Genomic DNA, 22142 nt, shown 5'->3' on the forward strand with positions numbered 1-22142 from the left:
CAAATAATTAACAGAACTAAAAACAAAAAAAATCACTCCAGTATGTGTCAGCAAATTTAAACCGAATGTTGTTTCAACATCTCCGAACTTAAAAAATTGTACTTCCCCCCCCCCCCCAATAGTTTTAGTACTGCAGCAGTGAAAAGAAGAAATGGCTGAGAAGGAAAGAAGGAAGCGAAATATGAGAACTGGCAAAACATTTGATTCCAGTAAAAAAACATCTGTCAACAACTCTCAAGAACCAACAAGTGTTTTTAGTCATGTTAGTCATAATTACTATTATTCTCTTTAAAGATCTGAAATCTGCAGTTAAAAATAAAATATGTTGTCAAAGGTTTGGTCTACACAATGTCTGCCTTCAGATATTTGTATCCTTATTGCCCTTGGGCCATGATGTGCTGTAGTCTCCTAGGCTCATTGGTTTATTTGCATTTTTCCCCAATAGGTGAAGTTCAATGAAAAAAGCTGCAGGGTTCCTGTGAGCATGAACTGTTTAAACTGGTTTGTTGTAGTTTTAGTCTATAATTGTGTGTTTTGAGCCTCAGAACAATATAAAACAAGAGAACAAAGAGTAAAAATGTTTGATTCTCTTAAATACTTTTTAACATTTTAACTTTAATCACCTAAAATTTAAAGGCTCAATAAAACAATAAATTAATTCAATTAGTTTAATTTATTAATGAGATAGAATAGACTCTAAATGGTCGTCTGCCAGTATAAATGTCCATTGTTTGGGGTGAATTATCCGTTTTTACAAAAGCCTATTTCTTATTTATCCATCAACTAAGATCCCCCCCCAGTCACTCCCCCACAGACCCGTAACCGCCCTCATTCACCCAGTTGCAGGAAGACATGAAGCAGCTGCTGACATGAAGCTTTATTTTTTACAACTAACTGATTGAAGAAAAAACAGCCAGAGACGGGAAATATATTCTGACACTATAAAAGCTAAAAAGTTTTTCTGACAAACGTGAGGCGTTGTTGGATCCAGTTGTTACCTTCTACACAGATGGTAAGTTAAATAAAAATGACAGGTAAAGTGGGCTGTTGAAAACTGCTTTAGTCAAAGAAGGGTTTTATTTTGGATTTTTTGCCTTTTCGCAAAGCAGGAAATAATAATAAATGAGACAAAGAGATGGAAGAAAAGAAGCGCGTGCAGCCAGATTTACCGTTACGATGTCGTAAGACCTCGTGGTTATGGAAAAACCACACCGGTCCATGTTCAGGGAAAACCTGTGGATCATAATCACCTTGCGATATTACCTGGTTGTCATAGAGACGTTCTTTATCAGCAAGTCATCGTGAGAAGGGTTCAGGGTGGTGAGTGATTCAGGTTTCCACTCATTAAAGTAATAACGTTTCATGTTTGCTGAGAGAAGCATTATGAGACCCACATGTTTTATGTTCCATTATATTAAATATGAGTTTAGCCGCTGCCTGTATAATTTAGTGGGAAATGCAAACTGAACTATACATTAAAGCATCAGTAATGTTCTACACACAGAGTCACAGCTACAATGTGGTGGAAACTAATATTCAGCTCACAGTGGATTTATGTGTTGAGGGAGCTTTGATCTTAATCCGGGAAACTGCTCGTGACTTTCAGCCTTTTGTAAAATCCTGGTTATAAACGGTTGATGAGTTTAATTTATTCACCTGCCTACAAACTGCTGCAGTACATGATGTACAGAGGGTAGACAGATGTACTCTAATACATAATATCCTTATATCCCAGGACTTGTTGTTATACTTTCATACTTTTTAAATACTAATTACATTCATTTGTCACAACATAATATTTTGTGCTGACAATATTTACATGCACAAATACATTTAAAAAAATAATCTAATTTATTCTTTATAATAATTTAAACCTGTATTCTGACCATAAATAGGAAACACAATGTCCCATTTAAATGCCTCCTAAACCTCTGTGCTAATGCTCTAAAAGCACCAGTGATACACAGCCAACTTGCTGCACACTGAAATATAATATGTACTGTAAATACTGATAAAATAACCATTATCAACCAACCAAACCTGTTTAAATTTGCTTACACCTGGAATACAAACAGTATGTTGTTTCATAGTCACTGAACTTACAAAATGGCACTTTTTTTTTTTTTTCAATAGTTTTAGTACTGCAGCACTGAAAAGAAGAAATGGATGGGAAGAAGAGCAGGAAGCGATCTATGAGAACTGGCAAGACATCCAGTGAAAAACCATCCAGGTAAAACTTAGTCACATCAAAATAATCAGACTGGATTGCAAAATATTTTAGTACATTTAAAGAAAGTGAGCAGTAAGGTGGTGGAGTGGATAGTAATGCACCTCACAGGTACAAGCGAACTGATCTGAATGTCAGCTGGAAGGTGGAGACTTTTTGTGTGGAGTTTGCATATTCTCCCTAAGCATTACCAGGTTTTACTCTGGGTACTTTTCCTCCCACAGTCCAAAGACATGCATGTCTGCATAGCAGCTTTTATCCTGGTTTAGACTTCCTGCCTCAGTTGGCAATTGGTGGTGAATGTCCACTCCCGGGTGATGTTGTGGTTCTCCTCCACCTGATGGAAGGTCAGTGTCACCTGTGCTACAAATTCCTGTGATGTGCTGAGAATGTCCCCTTACTCATTGTCAGTTCAGTGTGGAATGTTTTGAAGAAGCAACATGGTAAATGTTCTGCACTTATATAGCGCTTTTCTACCTATTGGCACTCAAAGCACAGCCGAGGTGGTGGGTGCCCTAGGAAAAGGTTCAGACAGGGGCTCAGGAGCAGACAGAAGGTTAGCAGGTTGCACTGGCTGATGACTTACAGACAGAGTTAGGGACAGGAAAAGTGACTGGGCTCAAAACATATTTCCACCTAAAGAAGGCTGCCTCATGGGCAAAGTTTGGATCACGCTTCCAGAAGACGGTTAGGCTGTCAAAGAACTCTAGTTCTCCAAAAAATACCTCCTTGGAGAAATTAAAGTCTGTCCATAAAAAGGACAGTGAGTTAACCTTAGGAATTTGTCTGAGGCTAAACCAGGACAGGAAAAGAAACAGGTGGGCTGTCAGCCAACCCAGGAACAGGCTCAGGAGTTGCCAGTTGTCGGTCAACTTGAGAGCCAGAAGCTGCTCAACTGCTTGTGGTACAGGAACGGATGTGGATGCAGAGACCAAGATGGAGGGTGTGGTCTGAGGCTCATGGTTACAGGGGAGCAGCAACTGATCTGTGAGTTTCTTTAGTATTATAGCCATCTCCTCCAGACATGACTCACGTTTTAAAAGCATCATTTTAACATCACCTCGCCAACAATCTGAGGAAGTATCAGCTGGGTCCATGGTGGCCAGATCAAAAGTAACTAGTCTTAGGGTTGGACCCAATAAGGTGCTTGACACAATCGCTCAGTTTAAATAAAGTTTATTATAAAACATAGTTGGCAAAGCAGGATGAAGATGCAGTAAAATCCTCCGACTCTGAATCCTCTTCACTCACACCAACTAACTTCATGTCCTCTCTCACTACATCCATAAATCTCCTCTTTGGTCTTCCTCTAGACCTCCTGCCTGGCAGCTAAAACCTCAGCATCCTCTACAGATATAGTAACAGTTTCTCCTCAATCTGTTCTCTCTGACTTTATCTCCAAAACATCTAACATGAGCTGTCCCTCTGATGTCCTCATACCTGATCCTGTCCATATCTGCTATAATGGAATATTAAATGATATGTCAATTTAGCTCTAAAATATTTTCCAAATTAACTGAGTAACAATTAGCAAAAGATTTGTAGTGTGAGGTTTAAAAAAAAGGAGTCAAACACACTTCTCTGATTATCTGATTGTACAAACACTAAAGATTTCCAGTGAAAAAAAACTAACTGAATAAAGTCAGACTGTAATTTTTTCTGATCTCAAGTGTTTCTGTCTCCTCTCACAGGATGAAGATGATCTTCAGGATCCTGCTGCTCATCAACCTGATCTCATGTGTCTCTGGTTAGTTTATATCTTCACTTTATTTCCCAGAAACTAAATAATATAAAAATAAATCCAAGTTCAGAATTAATCTGCTCCTCACTTTGTGTCTCTGTCCTCAACAGGGACATTTGTAATGAATGTGACAAAGACGTCCTATCAGGCAGAAGAGAACCACAACATCACACTGGAGTGGACCTTCTCCACCAAACCTGACATGTCCATCACCTCAGTCAACACACTCTGTAGCCTATTTATTAATCATAAGCCCTTTGTTCTGCTTCATCTTCATGATGGTGTTGAGGTCTCAGAGTCTCAGCATCAACAGTTTTCAGGACGAGTCCAGTTTGACAAAGACGTTCTCAGAGAAGGACGAATCAGACTTGAACTGTCAAGACTCAGGACTGAGGACTCAGGACTGTACCTGTGTGATGTAAAAACAAATGATGGATTTGGCTCTGAAACATGTCGACTCAATGTCATTGGTGAGTAGTTTCAGGAGGACTGAGTAGTTCACTTGCTAATTTGTAGTAAAACTGTATTTGAGCCGAGTAAACTTGCAGATATTTCTTTATAAACTAAATTGAAGGACAAATTGAATTTGTCTACCTTTCCAAAACAGGAAAGCGTTTTAATAAACTGCTTTAATAAAAAGCATTTTATTAAAAATCTCCACCTCCACGGGTTCTATCCAGTGTTTGAGATATTTCAGTCTGGATCAAAGTTCTGGACCAACCGATGGACAAAACTGTCCATAATAGTGATATGGTTTTGTATAGAGGTGGACCAAAGTCAAGAGTAAACTAATAAAACACATTTATTGTTAAAAATAACTGAAGAATTAAAGAGAGATTGCTCCTAAGAGGAGGGTATGAAAGCAAATACACGTCAGGTAACTGAAAAAACCAAGCTACATGGAATAAGAATATTAGACCAAGAATACAAACCAAACATGAAGACTAGGGAAAAAGACTAAGGAAACAAAATGCAAAGCGGAACAAACATCGACTTCAAACAACAATACACCATAAACCCTAAATGAACACGCAAACAACAACCAGGGAAACAGAATGAAAAACACACCAAACCTCAGACCAAAGTTGCCGGGAAACAGAGTCCAACTAACAGGAGTCAGGATTAATCAGGTAATGACACGGGTCAGGTAACTCACAAGCTAGGTGTATAGACAGGGACTGAAACCAGGATCTGGCAGGAAACTGTGGGGAAGCTGGATCTCAATAGTGGGGAACAGGTGTAACCAATAATAACTGATAACGAAAGACAGAGATGGGACAACTGAGACAGGAAGGTGTAGAAAAGGCTACAAAATAAAAGTCAAAGGCAGGAAGTGGAACTGATGGTCAGATAGTGACACATGGTTAAAGAGTCCTGAGTTGTCCTCCTGTTTAAAGTTTAAAGAATAGCAGAAGATCTTTACATTTGAGAAGCTGGAACCAGAAAAATGTTCTTGTTTGTAGTTTGTCTTAATCTCTAAATGTAAAGTTTCAGATTATTTTTGTTTCAGCACCAGTTCAAAGATTTAACTCCCTCTGTTGTCATGATCTGTCCCTTCAGCTTCACTTCCTGCCCTGGACTTTTATTTTGTAGCCTTTTCCCCACTTCCTATTTCCCAGTTTGTTCCACCAGCTTTAGCAGCTCATTAACGGTCATTATTATTTACAACAGTTGCCCTGACTAATCAGACCCAGCTCTCCCCACAGGTCCCTGTCTGATCACCCTGCTTTTTGGTTTAGCTGACCTGTTATTTGGAATCCTGACTCTTGTTATTTAGGCTGTTGTTTGTTGCTTTTGGTCCATTTCTCATTTTGTTCCCTCGTAGTTTTCGGAGTGTTCATTTTGGTTTATTATGGTGTTTCTCTGTTTGTAGTACATATTTGGCCTGAACAATTTTTTGGTTATACATTCATTCCTACCCTTAATCTTGGGGACACATTTGGTTTGTTTGTATCTGCTCTTGGCTGCTCCCTGTAGTATGTATTATGTTCCTAATTTTCTCGGTATTTATTCACATTTTAGTGTCTCTAGCTTTTACTTGTATGTAATTTTCTTAGTTTATGTTTATATTCATGTTTCCCTTCTCTTCCCTTCACGTCCATGCCCCAGTAACTCCCTAAAGAGCCTGCAATTAATCCAAAATGCTGCAGCAAGAGTGCTGACTGGAACTAGCAAGAGAGATCATATTTCACCTTCACTAGCTTCTCTCCATTGGCTTCCCATTAAATCTACAATAGAATTTAAAACCCTGCTTCTTATATATAAAGCTCAACAGTCAGACTCCATCATATATAGAAGACCTCATAGTTCCATAGACCACTTCAATCTCAAAATGCAGGCCTACTTGTGGTTCCCAGAATTTCCAAAGGTAGAATGGGAGGTAGAGCCTTTAGCTATCAAGCTCCTCTCTTGTGGAACCAGCTCTTAGTTCAGATTCGGGAAGCAGACACCCTCTCTACTTTTAAGTCTGGGTTTAAAACCTTCCTCTTTGATAAAGCTTATAATTAGTTATAGTTATGCTGCTATAGGCTTAGACTGCTGGGGGACCCACCTCGTCTTGTCCCTCTGTCCTCTCCTCTCACCCCGCAATTGTCACCACTGTATGACATTAACTCTGTGTGTTTTCTCCCGTAGTTGTCTTTGTCCTTCTCTGTCTCCCTTTCTCTGTCCCTTTCTGCAGGTGTCCCCGGCTTTGGAGCTGTGTGTTTTCCAGTGTGCAGCTACTGGTCCAACCAACCTGCCCGATGTTTTGTTGTTGCTTTTGTTGCTCTTTTTCTTTTCTCTCTTCACTTTCCACTCAACCCAACCAGTCAAGGCAGATGGCCGCCCACCCTGAGCCTACTTCTGCTGGGCTTCTGCCTAGGGCTCTCTTAAGCGGGAATTGTTGGGTTCTCTCTATACATCTCTATACTCTTGACTTTATTCTGTAAAGTGCCTTGAGATGACTTTGTTGTGAATTGGCCGTATATAAATAAAGTTAAATTGAATTGAATGTTTGGATTCTGTAGTTTGTGTTTACTCAGATTTCTTGTTTTGTATTTAGGTCTGTATTTTGTCATCTTCAGTTACTAGCCTGATCTTCTGTTTCAGTTCCCTTGCTTATGTTTAGTATTTCTGCTTCAGTGGTTTCTGTTGGCTCTTTTGAGTTTTATTAGTATACTCTGTCTTACCGTCTCTTCACTTGGGTCCACCTTAATAAAACTCTTTACATCTATAAAACATCAATGTTCTGTTTATAAAAAGAAAAGATAATTTTTATGCTCAAAGTCTGAATAAAGTCAAACATTTGTACTTTACAGCAGCAGTTGATCAGCCTGTGTGATGTAAAAACAAATGATGGATTTGGCTCTGAAACTTGTCGACTCAACGTCACTGGTGAGTAGTTTCAGGAGGACTGAGTAGTTCACTTGATAATTTGTAGTAAAACTGTATTTGAGCTGAGTAAACTTGCAGATATTTCTTCATAAACTAAATTGGAGGACAATATTAATTTGTTTACCTTTCCAAAGCATTTTAATAAAAATCTCCACCTGCACTGGTTCTATCCAGTGTTTGTTGAGATATTTCAGTGTGGATCAAAGTTCTGGACCAACCGATGGACAAAACAGTCCATAATAGTGTTATGGTTTTGAATAGAGGCTGGAAGAAAGTGAAGAGACTGGGAGAGGGAGTAAACTAATAAACATTTATTGTGAATAATAACTGAAGAATTAAAGAAAGATCGCTCCTAAGAGGAGGGTACGAAAGCAAATACACGTCAGGTAACTGAAAACACCAAGAATACAAACCGAAAATGAAGACTAGGGAAAAAGACTAAGGAAACAAAATGCAAAGCGGAACAAACATCGACTTCAAACAACAATACACCATAAACCCTAAATGAACACGCAAACAACAACCAGGGAAACAGAATGAAAAACACACCAAACCTCAGACCAAAGTTGCCGGGAAACAGAGTCCAACTAACAGGAGTCAGGATTAATCAGGTAATGACACGGGTCAGGTAACTCACAAGCTAGGTGTATAGACAGGGACTGAAACCAGGATCTGGCAGGAAACTGTGGGGAAAGCTGGAGGTCAATAGTGAGGGGAACAGATGTAAACAATAATAACTGATAACGAAAGACAGAGACGGGACAACTGAGACAGGAAGGTGGAGAGAAGGCTACAAAATAAAAGTCCAAGGCAGGAAGTGGAACTGATGGTCAGATAGTGACACATGGTTAAAGAGTCCTGAGTTGTCCTCCTGTTTAAAGTTTAAAGAAAAGCAGCAGATCTTTACATTTGAGAAGCTGGAACCAGAAAAATTTTCTTGTTTGTACTTTGTCTTAATCTGCAAATGTAAAGTTTCAGATTATTATTGTTTCAGCAGCAGTTCAAAGATTGAACTCCCTCTATAAAACATAAATGTTCTGTTTATAGAAAGAAAAGATGAATTTATGCTCAAAGTCTGAGAAAAGTCAAACATTTGTATTTTACAGCAGCTGCTGATGATCCTGAACCTCAGAAACCAACTGAGAGTCCAGAACCAGAAAGTCGGGGAAGGTTTGGACTCTACTTTGGACTGGGAGTGACAGCAGCAGCAGTTTTACTGGTCCCACTCTGCTTTGCTCTGAGTCGTTGTTTCACTAAATCTACTGATAAGACTGAAAATCCCTCTTCAGTGGTTTAACAGTTCAGTTTGTCAGAGAGCAGACTTCTCTCTGTCCCTGAATCCTTTGACCCTGTTGGTTCATGAAGCTGTTTTCTCTGAGCTTTTCGCCTCTTTCACCATCTTCATAGTCTAAGACAAACAGGATGAGACTGAGAGGAGACAATCCTCTGATCAGATCCAGAACCAACCAAGAACCAACAGGACTCAGTTTGGAGGACCCCCTTTCTATTAAAGCATCAATTCAAGACCGAAGCCCTAAAATCTGGATACAGAAGACTCTGTTTGTCCAACATCTGACTGAAGTGTCACAAAATCCTCTTGTGAAATAAAAAGCGAATTATCAGGTTAAAATAATTTGTGTAGTTATTATTTATTACAGTATTTCAGTCAGTATTTATTGTTCATCATAGTACAGAAACCACACTGGTAAAAGTAGCACTGAGCTCCTTTCCTCCTCCTCTTGTCCCTCTCTCGTCTCCTCTCACCCCACAATTGTCTACACTGTATGGCATTAACTCTGTGTGTTTTCTCCCGTAGTTGTCTTTGTCCTTCTCTGTCTCCCTCTCTCTGTCCCTTTCTGTGTGCAGCTACTGGTCCTACCCAACCTGCCCGATGTTTTGTTGTTGCTTTTTGTTGCTCTTTTTCTTTTCTCTCTTCACTTTCCACTCACCCCAACCGGTCAAGGCAGATGGCCGCCCACCCTGAGCCTGGTTCTGCTGGAGGTGTCTTCAGTTAAAGTGAGTTTTTCCTCTCCACTGTTGCCTATGGTTTGCTCTCTCTATACATCTTTATAGTGTTGACTTTATTCTGTAAAGTGCCTTGAGATGACTTTGTTGTGAATTGGTGCTGTTGAATTACTTCATATTGGTTTAATAACTTTTAGGCATTTTTATTAATCTAAAATTTGTTTCTTCTGTTCATGTCATACACATGTATTTGCTTTTTTTTTACAATTAAGTCTGTTTTTTAAAAATCACACTTGTTTTTGTGTCACTCTGATCACACTGACACACTTTGTATTATTATTTGAAGTGTGTTAGTGGTGTGTATTTGTACAAATATTATTTATTTTTAATGTATTATATCAATTTGCATAATTTGGTCTGTGTGTGAGACATTGGATCTATAATGAAACAAAGATGTTCTTAACATGTCACCTGTCAGCTGTAATGTACGGGTCCTAAATGTTGGAGGAATTGAGCAGGAATTTTAGGTATTATGCTTCATTAGTTACAAGTAGTTAGATGTCTCTGCTGCATTATGAGAAAAGCCAACTTTACACTAAACATCTTTATCCAACTAAAACATCTACAGATTGGTTTAAATTGCAGTTTGAAAGCAGCTAAACCTGCAGTTATTATGGCAGAAGATGGTTATTTTATTTGATAGGGACAATGCACATTGATGAACATGTATATTGATACCACAGCAGATTTAAATTATTTTAGATAATAGATTTGAATTATAGCTAAAATGCTAATTAGCATCCATAGTCCATAGGCAGGTAGCAGAACACATAACAATTAAAATGTACAAATAGAAAAAGTAATGAAAGTGCAAGACATGAAAATGTTAAGAGTTAAAAATGATCACAAGACTGGTTTGCTTTCAGCTACTGTTTGAGCTTAGATGTAAAAGTTATTGTGAGAGGTAGACTGTTCCATATTTTACGACCCTTCACAGAAAGTGCATTTTCCCCAAAGGCTGTTCTCCTGTGAGGCAATTCACAGTCCCCTCTGGAGAAGCCCCTCGTCCTGATGCCACTCTAAGTTCTTGGCTTAAGCGAGTCCATGTAGCTAAATCTAAATGAAGCACGCAGATTTAAAAACTTTAAAATTCTCAAAGCTCAACATATTATCTATCCATCTAATATCTGTAACCAGTGGGTCGCAGGTCGGCTGGAGCCTCAATTTGCGAGAGGCAGGGTACAACCTGGACAGGTCGCTAGTCTATTTAAGGGCACTCAATAGATTCTATTTAATAAAATATTACAAATTATAATATTTTTTTGTAAAGTGATTCTATTTTTTTGAGTGTATTTACACCTGTTAGAGACCAGCTTGTCACAGACCAAATGTGCTCAGAGAGCAAACAGGTCTATGTCTGTAAAATGCCACAAATTCAAACTTGCAGTAGCTGAAAGTAGAGACTTCCTGTCTTTAACCTGTGGAGAATCAGTTGTGCTACATTTTCTGCATGAGAAATGATCCTGTTGTCCTCCTTGAATCTGGTGCTAAAGGTTCTGTTGTGGCTCCGGCTGTGGCTCTGTGAGGTTTCTGGTAATGAGGAAAGCATTACTGAATATTCTAAAGTTTGTCTTTTGGGGAAGGTTTGGTGGTGCAAAAGAATAACGAAGCGTCACTAGATCAATCGGGGAGACTGGTTTTCTAAGAGAAACCTGAAAAGTGGGATGTATTGTGATTAGTCGAAAGCTAACTGCCCAAAGGGTTTATTACCTTAGAGATGTAGAAGGGTCCAATTAAGAACTTATGGCATCGGGGAATCCAAGGCAATGTGGGAACATTTCCTTCTAGGAACAGGTAGGAGAGGGAGCAAGCCACTGGGGTTTTTTTTAGATGATTTTGCCCATGGACAGATGGGACAGGGCAGGACAAATTCCTGAGTATAAGCCCTGAGACTGGGCAACCAGAAACGTTGTTGTAGAACGAAAAGAATGTGAGTGAATTCAGGATCATAGGAACCATGACACCACCATAGCACCTTAGAGTGTAGGTGACCTGAAACGTATGCACCTTTTTTTCTATACCGAAAAAGGTAATGGCTAGGTGAGCAGAAGGTGGCAGAATGAAGTCTGGTAACTACTTCTCCTCAGGTGAGTCAAAGTTTTCGGATAAAGCATCAAACTTGGTATTTTTAGAGCCTAGTGGTAGGAAAGGGAGAAATTGGATTGAAATAAGAAAAAAAGCCCAATGGGCCTGCATCAAGTTTAGCTGCTTGGCTGAGCAGAGATACTTCTTACAGTCTGTGACATAATATTTCATAGCATGGTGTTCTGCTGCTGTCCTATGGTCCTATGGTTGTATGGTTGTTGACAAACTCCTTTAAATCCAGGTAAGCAGATGCGACATTGGACAGGTCTGTATGGGGGTTTGCAAGGTTTTATTTTTCTCTCAGGTACAGGGAAGAACAACTTTGCCCTTTGTATAAACTCTACCCATCCTCTTATCAATGTGGGGGTAGTGTTTTTGAAGCCAAGCGGCCCCAAAGATGAGGACCGTTATTTATTGATGTCCTTACAGCCAGGCGAGGAAACTGACCAGCTGTTTAGTGTGTAAGGAGGTTTTGAGGGATGTAGTTCAGTTTGCATGTGGACACCGGCCATGCAAACAACATTAACAGCTAGTAGAGTATATTCAAAGAAAAAAAAGTTTTTAAAATGGATGTGAAAACAAATCATGTATTCAATTACAGGAGACATTCGCATTGTGAAAACAAAGAAGAATCTTAAAAAATTAATGCAAAAGAAATTTGCTGTGACATCTGAAGGTAATGGTGACAATGAAACCCCCTTAAACAGCATCTACATAGCACTGTGTATTACTAGGGTGAGTGAAGAGCCACGTTATGAAGAACGTCTACCGAGACACATTGAAAATGCAATCATCATATAAAGACCCAGTCAACCTTAATGACATCTTCAAATCTTTGCCCGACCAAGAGAAACCAGAAATCTGGATTTTGCAGGTCAATTCTACAAGAAGAGAGATTTTTTCCCAGAAAAAAAGTCTTCTTTGTGGATCTGACTATTCAGGAGCTCAAAGAATTCCTGAATTTGAAGGACAAAGAACAAACTTTACTTGATCTTTTAAAGATGACAGTTGACACAGTGTTAGAGAACAATGGCCACCTGGACTTCCTCTTACAATTTCTCCTTGGTCTTATGGTTGAACCTAACCGGAGAGTCCTTCAGGGTCTGTTGACGTCACCAGACCCAAGTCAAGAAATGGAGAAGAAAATCTTGACTTACCTCAAATTCATAAGAAGAAAGACCATCTCTCCAGACAACTGCATCAACCTCTTCCAGACTATGGTCGAAATGAGAGACAATAAAGTCAAAGATGAGATTCAAGAATATCTGAAGTTGAGAGATCGTTCAAAAACGGATCTGACTCCCCTGCATTGCTCTGCTCTGGCCTACATGCTGCAAATATCAAAGGATGATCTGGACATGTTGGACCTGAAGAGATACAACACATCAGATGAAGGAAGAAGGAGGCTGATACCAGCTGTGAGGAGCAGCAGAAAGGCCATGTAAGTTTACAGTTTATGTTGTTTGGCTCTTCTGTGCTGTATGTATATCTTTAGGTCTTGTCATTGAATCAAAGGACTATTGAATTGTCCCTACCAGTAGTTTTTGCAATCTACATGCGTGTCAATTACAAAAATTAGCACACAAGCACAAGATTAATTGCTGCTACGTATGAGAATCAGGTCTAAGCAGAGTTGCTAGCACTGGATATCAGGATGTGGATCGAAAAAGACAGAGTGAGGCAAGGAGATATTGAGGACAAACCCACCAGTGGTGGCTGACTAAGCATGTTGACTTAAAATTTACATTTAGTCATTTAGCAGATGCTTTTATACGAAGCGACTTACAATTGAGGTACAAGGCAGCAAGAAAACATCAAATCAAACATCAAATCAAAATCCTAATTCAAAATCAGAAAAGTCCTCAGTGTTGACATTTCATGAGATGCAAGTCCAAGAAAGAGCAGAAAGGAATTTTTTTTTTTTATTCAAGTGCATAGAAAGGTGCAGAAGAGTTTTGTTTTCAGCAGTTTTTTGGGTATTGGAAGTGAGTTTGCTGAGCGTGCAATGTTTGGAAGCTCGTTCCACCATCGTGGGACGGGAATGATTGTAGACCTGAACGAGGGAGTTGACGTAAACAGGAGCTGTTGAGGCGATCACCTCGTGGGCGAAAGACAGAGCTTTGAACCTGATGCAAGTAGCTACAGGCAGCCAGTGTTGAGATCTGAAGAGTGGTGTGACATGAGTCCTTTTTGAATCATTAAAAATAAGGCAAGCTGCCTCATTTTGGATCATCTGCAAGGGTTTGATTGTGGATACTGGTAACCACATTAACAGAGCGTTCCAGTAATCAAGACAAGATACAACCAGCGCCTGTACAATGAGTTTGGTTGTATATTCTGTGAGATAGGGTCGGATCTTCCTGATGTTGTAGAGGACAAATCTTGATGCCCTAGGGACTGAGGAGATGTGGTCCTTAAAGTAAAGCCCCAGATTTCTGGCTGACATAGTGGGGACAATCACTGTAGATCCAATGTTGATGCTGATGTTGTGTTGAAGGTCTGGCTGGGAAGACAAGTACTTTGGTCTTGGAGAGGCTGAGCTGAAGATGTCTCTCACTCTCATCCAGGCAGAGATGTCTGAGAGACAGGCAGAAATGGGTGATGAGAGAGTGGAGTCATCCGCTGGAAAGGACAGGAAGAGCTGTGTGTCATCAGCACACCAGTGATAGGAAAGGCCATGTGAGCAGATGATAGAAACCAGGGATGTAGTATGGACAGAGATGTGTTGATGATTTGTGTAATAGCTGGCATTAATGCGGGTGCAACTGCTTGAAGGAGAGTGGAAGGGATCGGATCCAGAGAGCAGGTGGTCGGATGGTTAGAGGCATCCAGACATAATGAAAGTGTATTGCAGAGGCTGTTCGTGGCTGCATCCGCATCAAGGATGAAGAGGTCCTGTGTTGGGGGCAGAGACCAGTGAAGAGAATTGGTCCGGGTTGAGACACCTGAGGTTACGGCAGACGTGTGGTGGGAGAATGCAAAGGTCTAGGGATGAAGACTGTGAGTTGAATGAAGAAGTGATGTTGAAGTGACAGCACAGGTCATAAGGACAGAACTGGTAGTTCCAGCCCAGTCAGTGACCTATTTTGCCCTCATATAGCGCAGTTTCTGTTTTCTATCTCTGCCTTGTGTTGTGCCAACAGTGTAACCCTATAGGCTATTAACACCAGTAGTGTGATGCACATAGAGCAAAATGTTCTGCGATCAATTTGCATGCACTTGGAGGTGTTTTATCATACTGTACACTGCACTTGTTGTGGAGGAAAAAAGATAACGTGATGTTTCAGGAAGCAGTTTATTTTTTAAGAGCTCTAAACCTTTTTTGACATTTCATTTCAGACTGTTGAGTGAAAATTAATGTTCTACAGTCAGATCTGTTTTCACATATGAAGGACGACGGAACAACGCCGAGGTGGACTCATATTTAGTATGCAAATCCGTTTGAACAGAGAGCAGATATTTTATCATTTAAAAAAGGAGCAACGAGGGACTTTTCACGACAAAAAAGTGAGTATGATTTTATTTATTAACCTCATCCAGAATTACTCAAGGTTGCTTTAGGTGATGTTAATTCTTTATTTGTTAAACATAATGTCCAAAACAGCCTCCATTGCTCTTATGTTTTCATTGACAGTTCATACAGTACAAGTTAGTGGACTGCCTTATATATTCACAGTTTCTCCTCTGAACATGTGCAAACCACCTCAATCTGGATTCTCTGACTTTATCTCCAAAACATCTAACATGAGTTGTCCCTCTGATGTCCTCATTCCTGATCCTGTCCATATCTGCTATAATGGAATATTAAATTATATGTCAATTTAGCTCTAAAATATTTTCCAAATAAACTGAGTAACAATTAAATGATTTGTAGTGTGCGGTTTAAAAAAAGGAGTCAAACACTCTAATTATCAGGCTTCTACAAACACTAAAGATTTTCAGTGAAAAAAAACACTAGATTTTTAGATGTTGATTTGTTTCATATCAGAGATTGTAGTTTACATTGGTTTTCTCATTAGTCAGAAGGCTCTTTGTTTATTTATGTGTAATACCCATGATGATGAGGAGGTTCAAGTGTTGTAATGACTGAATAAAGTCAGACCGTAATTTTTTCTGATCTCAAGTGTTTCTGTCTCCTCTCACAGGATGAAGATGATCTTCAGGATCCTGCTGCTCATCAACCTGATCTCATGTGTCTCTGGTTAGTTTACGTCTTCACCTTATTATCAAAGTCAAACGTCCGCTTTACCTCATTACCTTCCCGACTCTTCTCTCTGGATATGTCAGCATCTTTAATAGTGTCAGGGTTTTGGTTAAGGGATGGACCCAAGAGAGGAGACAGTGCAAGGGATGAACGAAAACGTGATTTTATTGACAGAAACTTAAAAAATGGTCAACGGCAATCGCTCCTAAGAGGAGGGTACAAGAAACAGGCGCAGAACAGAATAGACACATTCAAACTATCCAGAGGACCCGAACATGAGGGGAAAACACGGATAACAATAACTACTAAACAGGTAAACACAAGGGGAAGACAACAGGAACTGTCTTAACAAAATACACTTCAGAAACATGGCACACAACTACACAAATGAAGGGTGGGTTTAACAAAAATTAAAAAAAACACACATGAGAATATCTAAATCAAAAAAACCTAAAAAGTTTAAACAAATGAACTCTCGGGAAAAGGACAAAGAATTTGACCGGAATATGAAGAGATACAAACAACTGAACACGACTAAATGACTAATGACTAAAGTAAAACAGAGCACGACCTAAAACACACTGGAGGGAAAAGATGACTGAAGTACATAAAGTGACACAAACTAAAGGGAGGCAGACACGAACAAACTGAACAAAAGGCACTGATTAACTGAAGAATGCAAAGGATACCTAAAACACAAAAACCAGGAACAGACTAGCAGAGAAAACTGGAGACTAAACCTACACACAGAAATCAACAGAAGGCAAACCTCAGACCAAAAATGACACAAAAGCACAGAGTCCAGGATTAAAGAGTCCATGAACCAAGAAAGTCCAAGAAACACAAAGTCAGGTTTTTCCAAAAGTCCAGAGTCTACTGTGGGGTTGGTGAGGGTAACAAAGACGGCAATGACAACGAGGTTCTGGCAGGGGAGTGAGGGGAAGACTGAACTTAAATTGAGGAGGGAACAGGTGCAAACCATGAGGGACAAACAACGGCAAAGCTGGGGAAAAGAACCAGGCACAGGAAGTAGGCAGAAGGGGCAACAAAATAAAAGTCCATGGACAGGAAGTGCACTGGGACCATGACAAATAGACCTATTTCACAGCGTATACGTTAAAAACAGAGCTGGAATTAGTAACAATTACTGGACTCAGTTAAGTTTTCCAGCAAACTGAGCCATTAAGTCAGTAAACACAATGTAATGCAGCCATAATAAATAAAAAAAAAACTTTAGCCTCCATCATTAATGTTTAATAGATTTTAAATACATTTGACAATTTAACATGTCACCTCACATTCACATGTTAGAGCTCCTCACATTTTTTATATTTGTGTCCTCAACAGGGACATTTGTAGTGAATGTGGCACAGACGTCCTATCAGGCAGAGGAGAACCACAACATCACACTGGAGTGGACCTTCACCACCAAACCTGACATGTCCATCACCTCAGTCAACACACTCTGTAGCCTGTTTATTAATCATAACCTCTTAGTCCTGTTTCATCTCCATGATGGTGTTGAGGTCTCAGAGTCTCAGCATCAACAGTTTTCAGGACGAGTCCAGTTTGACAAAGACGTTCTCAGAGAAGGACGAATCAGACTTCAACTGTCCAGACTCAGGACTGAGGACTCAGGACTGTACCTGTGTGATGTAAAAACAGATGATGGATTTGGCTCTGAAACTTGTCGACTCAATGTCATTGGTGAGTAATTTCAGGAGGACTGAGTAGTTCACTTGCTAATTTGTAGTAAAACTGTATTTGAGCTGAGTAAACTTGCAGATATTTCTTAATAAACTAAATTGGAGGACACATTTAATTTGTTTACTTTTCCAAAGCATTTAATTAAAAATCTCCACTGGTTCTATTCAGTGTTTGTTGAGATATTTCAGTGTGGATCAAAGTTCTGGTCCAACCGATGGACAAAACTGTCCATAATACTGTTATGGTTTTGAATAGAGGCTAGAAGAAAGTGAAGAGACTGGGAGAGGGAGTAAACTAATAAACATTTATTGTGAATAATAACTGAAGAATTAAAGAAAGATCGCTCCTAAGAGGAGGGTACGAAAGCAAATACACGTCAGGTAACCGAAAACACCAAGCTACATGGAATAAGAATATTAGACCAAGAATACAAACCGAAAATGAAGACTAGGGAAAAAGACTAAGGAAACAAAATGCAAAGCGGAACAAACATCGACTTCAAACAACAATACACCATAAACCCTAAATGAACACGCAAACAACAACCAGGGAAACAGAATGAAAAACACAACCAACCTCAGACCAAAGTTGCCGGGAAACAGAGTACAACTAACAGGAGTCAGGATTATTCAGGTAATGACACGGGTCAGGTAACTCACAAGCTAGGTGTATAGACAGGGACTGAAACCAGGATCTGGCAGGGAACTGTGGGGAAAGCTGGAGGTCAATAGTGAGGGGAACAGATGTAAACAATAATAACTGATAACGAAAGACAGAGACGGGACAACTGAGACAGGAAGGTGGAGAAAAGGCTACAAAAAAGTCCAAGGCAGGAAGTGGAACTGAGGGCCAGATCGTGACACATGGTTAAAGAGTCCTGAGTTGTCCTTCTTTTTAAAGTTTAAAGAAAAGCAGCAGATCTTCACATTTGAGAAGCTGGAACCAGAAAAATGTTCTTGTTTGTACTTTGTCTTAATCTGCAAATTTAAAGATTCAGAATATTATTGTTTCAGCACTTCCTGCCCTGGACTTTTATTTTGTAGCCTTTTCCCCACTTCCTATTTCCCAGTTTATTCCACCAGCTTTAGCAGCTCATTAACGGTCATTATTGTTTACAACAGTTGCCCTGACTAATCAGACCCAGCTCTCCCCACAGGTCCCTGTCTGATCACCCTGCTTTTTGGTTTAGCTGACCTGTTATTTGGAATCCTGACTCTTGTTATTTAGGCTGTTGTTTGTTGCTTTTGGTCCATTTCTCATTTTGTTCCCTCGTAGTTTTCGGAGTGTTCATTTTGGTTTATTATGGTGTTTCTCTGTTTGTAGTACATATTTGGCCTGAACAATTCTTTGGTTATACATTCATTCCTACCCTTAATCTTGGGGACACATTTGGTTTGTTTGTATCTGCTCTTGGCTGCTCCCTGTAGTATGTATTATGTTCCTAATTTTCTCGGTATTTATTCGCATTTTAGTGTCTCTAGCTTTTACTTGTATGTAATTTTCTTAGTTTATGTTTATATTCATGTTTCCCTTCTCTTCCCTTCACGTCCATGCCCCAGTAACTCCCTGAAGAGCCTGCAATTAATCCAAAATGCTGCAGCAAGAGTGCTGACTGGAACTAGCAAGAGAGATCATATTTCACCTTCACTAGCTGCTCTCCATTGGCTTCCCATTAAATCTACAATAGAATTTAAAACCCTGCTTCTTATATATAAAGCTCAACAGTCAGACTCCATCATATATAGAAGACCTCATAGTTCCATAGACCACTTCAATCTCAAAATGCAGGCCTACTTGTGGTTCCCAGAATTTCCAAAGGTAGAATGGGAGGTAGAGCCTTTAGCTATCAAGCTCCTCTCTTGTGGAACCAGCTCTTAGTTCAGATTCGGGAAGCAGACACCCTCTCTACTTTTAAGTCTGGGTTTAAAACCTTCCTCTTTGATAAAGCTTATAGTTATTTATAGTTATGTTGCTATAGGCTTAGACTGCTGGGGGACCCACCTCGTCTTGTCCCTCTGTCCTCTCCTCTCACCCCGCAATTGTCACCACTGTATGACATTAACTCTGTGCGTTTTCTCCCGTAGTTGTCTTTGTCCTTCTCTGTCTCCCTTTCTCTGTCCCTTTCTGCAGGTGTCCCCGGCTTTGGAGCTGTGTGTTTTCCAGTGTGCAGCTACTGGTCCAACCAACCTGCCCGATGTTTTGTTGTTGCTTTTGTTGCTCTTTTTCTTTTCTCTCTTCACTTTCCACTCAACCCAACCAGTCAAGGCAGATGGCCGCCCACCCTGAGCCTACTTCTGCTGGGCTTCTGCCTAGGGCTCTCTTAAGCGGGAATTGTTGGGTTCTCTCTATACATCTCTATACTCTTGACTTTATTCTGTAAAGTGCCTTGAGATGACTTTGTTGTGAATTGGCCGTATATAAATAAAGTTAAATTGAATTGAATGTTTGGATTCTGTAGTTTGTGTTTACTCAGATTTCTTGTTTTGTATTTAGGTCTGTATTTTGTCATCTTCAGTTACTAGCCTGATCTTCTGTTTCAGTTCCCTTGCTTATGTTTAGTATTTCTGCTTCAGTGGTTTCTGTTGGCTCTTTTGAGTTTTATTAGTATACTCTGTCTTACCGTCTCTTCACTTGGGTCCACCTTAATAAAACTCTTTACATCTATAAAACATCAATGTTCTGTTTATAAAAAGAAAAGATGAATTTATGCTCAAATGTATGAGTAAACTCAAACATTTGTACTTTACAGCAGCAGTTGATCAGCCTGAACCTCAGAGACCAACTGCGAGTCCAGAACCAGAGAGTCAGGGAAGGATTGGACTCTATGTTGGACTGGGACTGACAGCAGCAGCAGTTCTACTGGTCACACTCTGCTTTGCTCTGAGACGTTGTTTCACTAAATCTACTGATAACACTGGAAATCCCTCTTCAGTGGTTTAACAGTTCAGTTTGTCAGAGAGCAGACTTCTCTCTGTCCCTGAATCCCTTGACCCTGTTGGTCCATGAAGCTGTTTTTCTCTGAACTCTGAGCTTTTCACCTCCGTCACTGTCTTCATGGCCTAACACAAACAGGATGAGACAGAGAGGAGACAAACCTCTGATCAGATCCAAAAGAACATACAGGACTCTGTCTGGAGGACCCCCTTTCTATCAGAGCAAAATCCGCTTGTGAAATAAAATTATTATTATTATTGTTCATCATAGTACAGAAACCGCACTGGTAAAATTAGCACTGAGCTCCTTTCCTCCTCTTGTCCCTCTCTCCTCTCCTCTCACCCCACAATTGTCACGACAGTATGACATTAACTCTGTGTGTTTTCTCCCGTAGTTGTCTTTGTCCTTCTCTGTCTCCCTCTCTCTGTCCCTTTCTGTGTGCAGCTACTGGTCCTACCCAACCTGCCCGATGTTTTGTTGTTGCTTTTTGTTGCTCTTTTTCTTTTCTCTCTTCACTTTCCACTCACCCCAACCGGTCAAGGCAGATGGCCGCCCACCCTGAGCCTGGTTCTGCTGGAGGTGTCTTCAGTTAAAGTGAGTTTTTCCTCTCCACTGTTGCCTATGGTTTGCTCTCTCTATACATCTTTATAGTCTTGACTTTATTCTGTAAAGTGCCTTGAGATGACTTTGTTGTGAATTGGTGCTGTTGAATTACTTTATATTGGTTTAATAACTTTTAGGCATTTTTATTATGCTACAATTTGTTTCTTCTGTTCATGTCATACACAGGTATTTGCTTTTTTTTTTTACAATTAAGTCTGTTTTTTTTTTTAAATCAAACTTGTTTTTGTGTTACGCTTTAATGTGATTATCTAAATGAGACATGTCAGCTTCAGCAGAATGAGGTAAAGTGTGATAGACACAGAAGAGCTGCTTCAATTTATTGTGGTTAAAGTCAAAAACATCTTCATATGAACCAAGTTTTCAACATTCACACAAAGTTCCCAGTGACAGATCACATTTACTGAGTCAATAATGTTTGTCAAAACATTTATAAATATGATAATAAAGCTCCTACACAACTAGGAAATCAGGTGTCGTCCACCTGAGTGTTTCTACCTCCGCTCTTATACGTCACCCTATGTTCCTGCCTCTTCTGGAAGAAAGTGTTTACTACAGCCATTTCCAACCTCTTTGCAAAGTCTACCACCATCTGTCCTTCTGCGTTCCTGTCCTGAAGACCAAACCTGCTCATCACAGTCTCATCACCTCTGTTCCCTTCACCTACATGCCCATTGAAATCTGCACCAATGACCACTCTCTCACCTGTGGGGATGCTCTGCATCACTTCATCTAACTCACTCCAGAATTTCTCCTTCTCTTCTAACTCACATCTACATGTGGGGCATAAACCACTCACAACATTGAACATCACCCCTTCAATTTGCGATTGCATTGTAACAACAAAACAAATTCCTATCAGAAAAGTGTTCACATTTCACAAGATGCAAGTGAAGTGAGAAAGTCAAGTCAAGTGAGAAGAGCAGAAAGGAAGTTTAGGTGCATTAGGAAGATGCAGAAGATTTCTGTTTTCAGCTGTTTTTTGAATATTGGGGAGAGTCTGCTGAGCGTGCAGAGTTTGATGGCTCATTCCACCATCGTGGGATCATTGCGTCATGGACATAATATTTCATAGCATAGTGTTCTGCTGCTGTCCTATGGTCCTGTGGTTGTTGACAAACTCCTTTAAATCCAGGTAAGTAGATGCGACATTGGACAGGTCTGTATGGGGGTTTGCAAGGTTTTATTTTTCCCTCAGGTACAGGAAAGAACAACTTTGCCCC

General features: G+C 39.9%; 1 protein-coding gene across 9 annotated transcripts; it reads left to right on the forward strand.

Moving 5' to 3' along the window:
- Nucleotides 1-825: 825 nt before the first annotated feature.
- Nucleotides 826-21678, forward strand: LOC137137471 (programmed cell death 1 ligand 1-like). Of its 9 annotated transcripts, none has more exons than XR_010915730.1 (9): nt 826-1012; nt 2134-2230; nt 3919-3974; nt 4079-4438; nt 8450-12894; nt 14793-14960; nt 15599-15654; nt 17005-17364; nt 18924-19806. XR_010915730.1 is itself a non-coding variant. In XM_067523756.1 (5 exons), the coding sequence occupies exons 2-5, from the start codon at nt 2163-2165 to the stop codon at nt 20302-20304; spliced, it is 672 nt and encodes a 223-aa protein (XP_067379857.1). In that variant the 5' UTR covers nt 828-1012; nt 2134-2162; the 3' UTR covers nt 20305-21677. The 9 variants fall into 9 exon arrangements, 7 of the variants coding, with proteins under 7 accessions (XP_067379857.1, XP_067379860.1, XP_067379856.1 ...); XR_010915731.1 differs by having other exon boundaries at nt 19495-19806; XM_067523756.1 differs by lacking the exons at nt 8450-12894; nt 14793-14960; nt 15599-15654; nt 17005-17364; nt 18924-19806 and adding an exon at nt 20117-21677 and having other exon boundaries at nt 828-1012.
- Nucleotides 21679-22142: the final 464 nt, after the last annotated feature.

Source organism: Channa argus, chromosome 12 (assembly GCF_033026475.1).
Source record: "Channa argus isolate prfri chromosome 12, Channa argus male v1.0, whole genome shotgun sequence".
In the NCBI taxonomy this organism is placed as follows: domain Eukaryota; kingdom Metazoa; phylum Chordata; class Actinopteri; order Anabantiformes; family Channidae; genus Channa; species Channa argus.

Excerpts from the sequence above, each read along its gene's own strand:
- LOC137137471 (XM_067523752.1), top strand. The coding sequence starts at position 2,163 with ATGGATGGGAAGAAGAGCAGGAAGCGATCTATGAGAACTGGCAAGACA. Across the intron at positions 2,231-3,918 it reads TCCAGTGAAAAACCATCCAG|GATGAAGATGATCTTCAGGA; the intron begins GTAAAACTTAGT and ends CTCCTCTCACAG. Across the intron at positions 3,975-4,078 it reads CCTGATCTCATGTGTCTCTG|GGACATTTGTAATGAATGTG; the intron begins GTTAGTTTATAT and ends TGTCCTCAACAG.